The sequence below is a fragment of the Schistocerca cancellata genome, chromosome 2 (genome assembly GCF_023864275.1).
Source record: "Schistocerca cancellata isolate TAMUIC-IGC-003103 chromosome 2, iqSchCanc2.1, whole genome shotgun sequence".
NCBI classification, from domain to species: Eukaryota; Metazoa; Arthropoda; class Insecta; order Orthoptera; family Acrididae; genus Schistocerca; species Schistocerca cancellata.
The window spans coordinates 427,591,910-427,602,409 of NC_064627.1; the positions used below are offsets into that span (position 1 = coordinate 427,591,910).

The 10,500-nt window shown below is 39.7% G+C and overlaps 1 protein-coding gene across 1 annotated transcript; it reads right to left on the reverse strand.

Annotated features, from left to right (window-relative positions):
- Nucleotides 1–258: 258 nt before the first annotated feature.
- Nucleotides 259–1,359, reverse strand: LOC126154661 (KAT8 regulatory NSL complex subunit 2-like). The gene has a single exon (XM_049916176.1). It carries the CDS (start codon nucleotides 1,357–1,359, stop codon nucleotides 259–261), a length of 1,101 nt encoding a protein of 366 aa, XP_049772133.1.
- Between the last annotated feature and the right edge of the window lie 9,141 nt (nucleotides 1,360–10,500).

The window sequence follows — 10,500 nt, forward strand, 5'->3', positions numbered from 1 at the left end:
CGACGGACAGAGAATGGAAACTAGAGGTGCATCAGTATGCATGTATGGATCGTGGAGCAGGTACACAATCAAATAAAATAAAAAACGGGATCAGTAACATACATAATTTCATGGCAGCGATGTGCTGGAAAGTGTCTAAACAGCCCAGGAAGGAAAATAATCAATTAGACTTCAGTTAGTGCACTGCATAGATAGACATATTCATAGAACCATGAATAAGAGAAAAATGAAACCAGCATTATGTTTAATGAAAAAACTTCAATAATATGGAATTATGAGGAATAGTCTTACCTTCTTGTCTGCACTATATTGCTTTAGATCTGTGTGATAAACACAAGCTGTATTTGGGAATACAGTGAGGACAGGTATTCTGCATTCAACCTCACCACTAACAGAACCACAGGCTTGAAATAAAATCTGCTTAGAATCAGAGAGTATGTGTTTAATACAGTGCTTTGCCAAGGGAAGTACTTGTTCTGTGCATCTGACACCTCCCTCAGTAAACATACACTTCCGAAATCTCTGTTTACGGATAGCCATTCCTGCCTCCGTTCTTTGATCATGCAATTTACGCATTTCTTTGGCAAGACCTGAATGTTGATGGTACCTTGTAGTGGCCTTGGAAAATTCAAAATTTGGGTGTCCATGTTTCATTAGTGTGGGAAATATTTGTGAGCCCCACATTTCTTTCTCCTGTTTCTTCTGAGATAAGTATTTCCTGTAACCTTCCTTCAGATGATATTCAAGTGTTCCAAGTTGTTTTTTATACAGATATTTTAGTCTTATTAATTTACTAGAAGTGATTCTTAAAACTTCTTCCAATGTGTAAATACCTGCATTTTTTAGACAATCATTTGAGTAATTAGGAGGATGTTCTGTATCAAGGATTCCATTTGACATAATTGAATCTGTATCACTATCATATTCACTCTGAGAACTAGATGTTATATCATACCTCTTGTAAATATTATCTCTCACTTCAGAATGAATTTCCTGGTTTTCATGATATTTGGAAGTCGTCGTTTTTATGTCACATGAGTTATGATTTCCAACCAATAAATTAAAACTTGGAAAAAATGATTCAGGAATTGTTTCAGCTGTAAATAGTTGATGATCCTTTTCTTTATAGATGTGAGCTTCCACAGAATTCCTCTCAGAAAAAGACCCTTCTGACAAGTCAGTTTTATCACTCTGACTAACAGGCATATCACATGTCTTTACATATTCATTATGATCACAGCAGCGACATTTGACTGGTGTGTTTGTTTCTTCCTTTATGTCTTGCAAGTAGTAATCAAAAATGTCTTCTTTGGGTTTCAGACTCTCATAAACCTTATGCTGTTCCATATGTGGCTGCATTGTGAACACAAATTGCATTACAAGCCCATATCACCTGAAATGAAAGTAAGTGAATGTTGATGAATCACAGTGTGAGAAAGTCTATAATAAATGTCTTAACCCCCCCCCCCCTTTCCCAAACACACACACATCAAATAAAATTTAAAAGGCTCAAGTGAAACTAAAATACACTGCACTCATCCTCTGAAACTTTTCAAATTATTATTTCTCTTGAGAATAAATGTTACAATGGAGTGAGAGAGTTTTCAACAGAACAAGGAAGTTTCATTCTAGAGAGGGTCAACTTACCCAACATCATGTGCCAGGTTTCCTTAAACAGTATCTCATTAAACATCACTCTTTAAGATGCTGCAGTGGTTAAGTCACTGGAGTCACATTTGTGAGAAACAAGATTCTAATCCCTGTCCCGACATCCGTATTTAGGATTTTCTCAGTTTCCCTAAATCATTTTTGACAAATATTAGGATATTTTATTTGAAAAAGACATCCAATTTATTTTCCAAATTTTCCCCAGTCTGAGGAACTCTAATGGCCTTATAATCAACAGAATATTAAACCCTGAGTCTTTTATCATTTTAAGAAACATCAAGATTCATAAACAAGGCTGAAGTGGTGAATACTTATTTATTCTAAATTGAATAACGTGGGACTGAAATGCTGAAGTGAAGTTAAGGTTCCAAATAGGTAGTTTGCATTATTTTACCCTCCATTAGCTATTAAATTTGTCTAGTGTAGAATAAAAGCAGAAATGTGGGTGATCTATGAAACATTTTCATTTGAAAATCTAATGATTATCTTACTAGATATTTGAAAAAAAGGGTCAGAATTTTTTGAGAAGAGGGTTGTTTTCTTTCTCTCTCCTCATTTCCTTTATTTTCCATGCAGATACATTTTTCTAGCTTGGCAATTATGTGTCTATGGCCATGAAATATATTCTTTGTATGAGTAAACTGCTGTTAACTTCCCACATTAGAAGCTATAGTTAGTTGGCTATAGATAAAAACATCAAAGTTTTGGTAAAGATCAGGATAAAAATGATGAAATCTACAAATTTGCTAACAGCAGCTTCTCACTAGCATATTTTTTTGACACCTGCAAGAAATAATAAAAATGAATGACTGTCAAAATTTTGGTTGTTAAGGTTCACTGCAAGTATTTTTTTAAACGTTAAAGTTACTCATTTTCAGTCTATGAAGAAAAGCTTATAACCTCATAGCAGTGGTTTGTACAGCACTTCCTGCCTAGCAGGTGCCTCAGCAAATATGCATATGTAGCCATGACAAGATAACACAGTGCTGCATAGTGTGGCATCCAAAGTGCACACAAGTGAATTTTAAGTGCTTAAACCTTACCAAAAATGTCTCAAATCGTTAATATTTTGAGTAACTTGTGCTTCATATCAACAGCTACTTGCAGATGTAATTGTTACGCAAGTGAATAGTACAGGAAAGAAAATCAAAGCAGTGTATGATATTACATTACAGGCAACACCCATCAATCAAGACTTTAATTTGCTAACATGAAATATTTTATAACAGTCCCTGTAGCACATTTCTTATGATACTTTTTGAATAATGTCTATTTTACTAACAATGATACAGTGTCTTCTTTATTCCCTGAAGTCATCATGAAATTGCAGATTGTCTATTGCATGATGAAAATAAATATTTCATTACACCAGGCACACCTGATAAGAGAAAAATTAATGATTGAGGCACTTCACAGTAATTACTGGTTTTATTTAGTCAGAGTTGGGATGGAGTTAGAAATGGGCATGGTCTTCATGCTGCCTAGCAGGCATGCTTGATAAAATTTGTAAAACCTGGTGATGCAAACTGACAATGCGCAAATGACTGAAGTTTAAGAATAATACTGTGCTGATAAATCTGAAATGACAAAGGGCTGTCAGATATTATATTGGCAGACAATTTCCTGAAAAAAGGCATACGCTGTCAAAAAATTTCTTTATCGAGAGGCTGAATCACACTGTAATAACACTGGCAGAGCTGAAAATATTTGACTGCACAACACACATCACAACTCACACCACAACTATTGTGCAAGGGAAATTAAGGAGAAAAGAAGGAGAAGGTGGGAAATGACATGGAGTGCATGTTCCAGTGAAGCAACATAAAAGCATGGGGGTTAACTTTCTGCAATACAAACTATTTATTAACAGAGACGTTTCATATAACAAAAACAAAAAGGGCAGTATGTGATCTGCACACAATTTAGGTGTGCTTACACTGAAAGTTCTCAGATTCATTTCTGGTACAAGACATGGAGGCGGGAGCCTTCACTAAAATTTACACAAGTTCAAAAACCCACCATAAGCACTAAAAGTTTGTCTCTAGCCAAGGCTGTGGGTAATGGTGAATAAAAGTAAAGGGGAGATGGTGGCAAGGCACCATCACATGTGCAGGAAGATAAAAAGCTGTGCGATAACTGAACAGGCTGGTCCACATGTGAGTTTGGCACTGGTACAAACCAGTATAATGTACAGGGTGTTTATGTGTGCCCCTGCACATGGAATTAATGGCCTCCAGAAATCAGAAAGTGGATCTAGAAAGTGTCTCAGGAAAACTAAATGGAAAACAGTGTGCAAGCCATAAACCACTGGGTTGAGACTGCTCAGGAAGCTATGGCACTCACAAGCTATCTGCCTGAAGCAATGTGCAAGGCTGAGTCACCTGATCTGTCCTCAATGGGTCACTGTGCAGTGGTCTTTGGGTCCTTATTGAAAGTGCAGGTCCTGGATGAAAGCACTGGTTTACAGATGTTAGCACTGGTTAACAAACAATAGCACTAGCTCACAACAAAAGTAGGAGCATTTGCTCAGATGCTGCATTGACCATTCATCACTGGCAGATGCTGGAAAATTACTCATCTTGCACACAGGTGGGAATTCCAGGTAGAAGCACCAGCAGCCAGAAGGCAGCAGTGGGGGCAAGTCATTCCAGTTGGTAGGTGTCCACTTGATGCAGGTGCTTTGGAGAGCATCTAGCTGCAACAGCAAGGGCAGACTGGAATCTCACAAAATTTTAGAATTTAGGAAGGCACCACACAGTTCTCCCTCCTGCAAGAGGACATCAGACGAACAACGCCTAATGTGGGTCCTGAGAGTCAAACACTAGAGTGGGTGCTGCGGCAGGGAACATCGGCATCAGTGGTATGGGCAGGTAGCAGGTAATGTCTACAGCACCTGACAGCTACTGTGTTGATGGCTGCCTTCTTGACAGAGGCACATAGCAGCATAGCATGTGGTGGGGTAAACAGCCAACCACTGCCATCAGCTGGGGTGCTGCATTGGCAATGGCAGTGTATGACGGCAGCATTTTGTGCGTGGCAGCTTGTCACAGTCCAGAACACATGAGGAATGACCAGCAAGATGATGCACTCGACTGTATGGCTGCAGGAGCACCTGCTGAGGTGTGACGTGGCTGGGGCTGCAATTCGGTAAACAATATGGTGCATGATAGGGCAACAAGTGCGGAGAAGACATTGGAAAGCACGAGGAGCTGTGACCTGCTGCATCTCACTGAGGGGTGGGGGACAGGCACTCAGCCAAGCAGGGCATGTACAGTTATGCACTTTGTGGCTGACATGTGTGACAGCAAGTGTTGCTGTTGCTGTCTGCTCGATGTCCTAATGAGGTGCTGGTGTGGTGGCAAGATATGGTGTTGGCTTGGGGGTACTGGAAGAGCATCACCTGTGACTCCATCTGGTGGCAGCAGTGAAGCAATGGGCAGGGAGATCTCAACTCTGTGAGTGTATGGGTGTCATTGAGGATGAGCTTGTATTTTCTGCAACTGGTAGGAACATTTTTCAAATGTAATACTGAAAATTACTCTCTTTCATTTTTCCAGATGTTGCTACATTGATTACAAGAATTTTCCAACTAATGTTATGATGATGCAGCATGAGACATGAACTTCCACACAATTATTCACTGAACTGAGTTACATTCATCTGCATACAATTGCACTTCATACATTCCACTGAATCTCACAGTACATGCTGTGTATAGGAGTAGTGCAATACCCTGGTCTGTGCTGGACCCCTGTTTACACTGGTGAGCTGCCCTGGAGGCAGTCTGCCTATTCATGACAAGGTACAGATAAGCTAGGAGTGGCTGTACAGTTTGTCAGCAACATTGAGCAGAACTGCAGTATAGACAATAAATCTGCTGACAGGTCCTGATACAGTGACATAATAAACATGTATAAACCTTATACATTTAAGCACTTGATGCAGCAGTGATGCATTCATGCCAGGAGAGGGAGTTTACCAGCATACTGCCCTGTATGTGTTTGCAAAGCACATGCCGTGGTATCCATGAATTGCTGCATCTGCTTTTTGTTAAAGAGAGAGACAAGACTGCTGATCTGTGGTGATCTTATAACACAATCTGACACACAGCCATCTGAATAATAATGCATACATATGCTGCAGAAGCATTCACAGTGGTGGACAAACACTGGCAGTGTATTATCACACTTCAGCCACATTGAGGTGGTCTGAATAACAATAACATGTGCATGACATATACTGGGTGTCTCTCCTATGGGTCATCAGGTGCATTTTCTATGGTGTTTTGGCAGATATTTGCAATTTTATTTTTGCAACCTGTAGCTGGAATCAGCCCAAACAAATCCTGCTCATCACATCTCACACACAATGCCCAGCACTGCTGGAAAGCATTGGTTTATATGCCATTACATAAAAAATAATTTTAAAATTGGGAGATGAAGATACAGATGACAGGAAAGTGTGGAAGGCTGGACTGAGTGGGCCCAAGGACCAGCTGCAGTTTGTGTGGCCAGTATAACAACATGGTTATACACCCTCGTTTGACAGAATGGTCCCAAATTAGTCTTGTGCATTATTCATTTTATCAATATGTATTAACATTAACAGTAAAACATAAAGAATAATCAGCATTCCAGCAGTGACTGTGCAGTGCTTCTGTTTGGTGGTAGCAGCCAGTGCAGGCCAGGGTGGTGCTGTCACTGCTGGAGTACTGTTTAGTCTTTGTGTTTTACTGTCCCCGTAAAACATGCTTAGATAAACTGAATATGCACTAGACTGATTTGCGACCGCTATGTAGAATGGTATGTAAAATTCCATTTTAAAAATCATTTTGTTTGTAATGAGAAACAAACCGATGCTGCGTGTTGTATGAAAGATGTGATGATCATTATTTACTTGGGCTGAATCCAGCTACACACTGCAAGAAGGAAGATGCAAAATGTGCCAAAACATTAGAGAAAATGCTCCTGATGAAGTCTTGGTGGAGACACCAGGTATATAATTACAGTTAATTCACCAGCACAGCAAAATGTAAATATAAGCAGTGCATTAGTTAAGAAGAACTCATCACACACCATGGATAGTGATACCTTTAGACACAATTCTGGAAATACAATAGCTCCAGACAGTGTTTACATTAAGAATTTATCACATCCTGCACAACAATGCATTTAAGACATGCTCGTGTAAATATAACAGGTCCAGACAGTGTATTCGTTAAGAACTGTGATACAAAATTTAGTACATCGTCTAGGAGTGTGCGCCACTGAATCATTATCTGCTCTGTGAAATAGTAGTGTCAATAAAAGCATGTCTGCACTTGCAGCAATGTCATTCCAGACAGTGTGTTCCTTAAGAATGCTGGTAGAAAATTTATTACATCATCCAGGACCATGCAGCATCTGTATCAGTACCCACTCTGTGAACCAATGTCATGTCTGAGCTTTCAGTGATGTCAGCATCCTCTGCTCTGATTGGTCAAAAATATGCTGTCAGCATTCTTTGCTGTGATTGGTCGAAAATATGACATCAATGTCCTCTGTTTTAATAGTTCGAAAATACAGTGGGGAGGAGGAGTGGTAGCCTATTGGTCAGATTTCATCCCACCACTAAAGCTATCTCCCTGCCTAGAGGACTATTAATAGGCTCACTCCGGGACGCACATCAGTCCTGAACAGACAGCTGACAGAGTAGCAGCTATGAAGTGAAAGCATTCTGTATCTTCTTCCTCTGATGGAGAGATGGGCAAGCACTCCCATACTGGTGCTGATATGCACCACAAACTATGCTTCTATGTACTTGTTCCTTGTTGTAAAGCACCAATTTGAAGATTTCTGCTTCTGTTGCAGATATTAGCAGTATACTGCTGCCATTAATGGGGAGCGATATGCTCAATTGTCAAATCTCTGGCTCGCAGGAGGAGGAGGAGGGGGGCGGGGGTCATCATTGCCTTTTGGTTCAAGACTTCCAGAACGAGCACCATTAATGGGAAAATACTGCAGTTGTAAATACACATCCTTGCACATATCTCTGTGTGTGAATATCATGGTTACCTGAATAATTCTTCTTCTTCTCTGTTGTAAAAATTTTTAGCACTATTTCAGATATGGGTATGAACACAGTTAAGCCCTGCAGCCCTATTCTGTATTGTTCGGTTGCTCTGTCGATCGGATCAGTAGGTGGTACCACATTCGAGCCTCCATGTAATTCCATAAGCTGTTCAGTAGTGAGTCGGTATGGCTTTCGAGGTACCAAGGTGGGCCTGTGTTATGTTGCCATCTTTTCTTGTGCCAGCCAATTAAAGGCAAGTGACCACAGCTGCGGGCATGCTCACCCAACGACTGTGCATGCAGCATGGTGCACCGCAGTGCACACGGCACCCCACACATGAAGCAGCCAGCCAACACAACCACCAGACACACTATTCCCATTATTGCTTTTGAAAAGTGTGTTTACAGTCAACAGTATTGGTCATATAAGACAACAGTGGAAGTGGTGGAAGGAGATAAAAAGATTAGTGTGTTCACATCCCAGTGACACTGAAATGGCTTTGCATGTTGCCATTATCTGTCTGTTGTCTATTTGTGCTACATTTGAAACAAAACCAGACACTTTATAATGGACTGGTTTTGACCAGTATGTCTTGCCTTCCTCAGAATAGTATGTCTTGCCTTCCTCAGAATAAGTACTTGTGTTAAGAATTTGATGACTGAAAAGATTGTTCAACTGATTTAGTCATTTCAGGACTTGCTAAATAAATGTACTTTCAAGAGAAAAGAGGTGGCTGCACCTCTTCCATGGCTCTTATATCCAGCCACAGCGCCTCAATCAAATTACGGGCCGCCTCCCTGCTTAGTTAGTGCTTTATCACAAAGTTGCTCTTGGCCATTTCAAAAGGGTTCATCTCATGGCGCAGATTGTGTTGGCAAGTTGCATGGCACCACATTTCCTCAAGCTTCTTGCCTGCTTTGTGGCTCTTACCTTCCGCTTAACAGTACTGTGTGCACCATGTCCACTTCCCATGCTTATCAGCTGAAGTGCATGCATAACAATATTTATGAACTTGCTTTCCACTTGGATGTGTCCCATTGATGCTTCAATAAATCATAATCACTACATCCAAAACTAAAAATCACTCAATATTTCTAAAATAACATATTTTCTACATAATCAAAGCATATTAAATGGAATGAATGGCTTTACTATCACCTCACCACCTCTTAGTACAGTAGACAAAAAATTGGCAGGTGGATCGATCAGTAACAGGCCTTCAGTGGTGTACAGAATAGCAACTTCAGCTACTAAGCCAAAAATGATGTCACTACCGAGGCTAACCTATGGAACCAAACAGTATGGCTGATACAGAACAGAGCTACAGTCCTCTTCCTCTGGCTGTTCAGTCCCACGATATGGCCACTCTGCAAATTGATGCCTGGTGTGAAGGTGGTACAATGGCTACACACCATGGTATGTGCCAAGTGATAATCCTCCTCCTCCTTCTGGATGTGCTTATATTTTCTTATGCATGATACATATAAAGTACCATCCACTTTTTTAAAAATAGAATTACTGAGGGCTGGTCAGGTCCCTGATGGGATCGCTAGCACTCGTGTAAGTTATGCTGTGGGAGCCATTGTGCCATTTCAGCCCTTAGCTCCTAGGATAGACTCATACTGGAAATGAATCTATGCGTATTAATTGACAAATATTTTTCTTCTTCTTCTTCTACAATTATTATTACTGCTTATGTCTAAATGTATTGCTTATAAGTTGCTCTTGTTTCAAGATGCAGTTGACAAGGAGTATGAGTTGCTATAACTCCTTTTTCATCCATTGCCTTGCAGGGATTGTATTGTATTGTATTTTTTATTGGTCTTGTTGTCTACATAGCAGCTTATGCATTAGACATTGGACAAGTCAAGTTATAAATATACAGGCTGAAAGTCATTACAAGGCATACATATTTAAGGTTACAATAATACACTTTACACGTAAGTATTTATATAATACATTTCATAAATTTAAATATTCTTCAATGGAGTAAAAGCAGTGATGCTGTAAATATGACTTAAGAGATTTTCCAAATGTATTGACCTCAGTGACAGCTTTTATGTTTTCAGGAAGTTTGTTATAAAGCTTAACTCCCATGTGAAAAGTACATTTTTGGCACAGTGCTGTGCTGATTTGAGTCATATGTAAGTTTCTGTTTTGTCTGGTAAAGTGCTCATGTATATCACAGTTTTTTTGCGGTCTCTGGTCCTTGCCTATTACATTTAATTTAAAGAAAAAAAGGGTTTCCATAATGTATACACATGGTAATGGAGGAATAGCAGATTTCTTAAACAGGGGTTTACAAGAGTCTCTAGGCTTGCACCCAAAGAAGATTCTAATGGCCCATTTTTGTAGTTTAAAAGTGCTATTAGCTGTTTTAGAGTTTCCCCAGAAGGTGACCCCATATCTAAGACGAGAATGAAAGCACGCATGATATGCATTCAATACTGTTTTCTCACTACAGCATGATTTTAATGAACAAAGAAGGTAACATGTTTTGCTCAGTTCTGCATTGAGATATTCAATATGCTTATTCCATCTGATGTTACTCTGCAGCCGAAGTCCTAAGAATTTGGTTTCAGTATTGTTACCAACTGGTTCATCATTGATAGTGACTGATGGGATAAACATGTCCTTGTTAGGAACACTGTGGAATTTTAGAGCAATGGTTTTCTTACTGTTTATTACAAGCTGATTACTCTGTGCCCAGCTGCTAAGTTGTTTCGTGACCGTGTTTACTGTCTGCTGTAATTGTTCATTGTTGTCTCCTTTTAGTAGAAT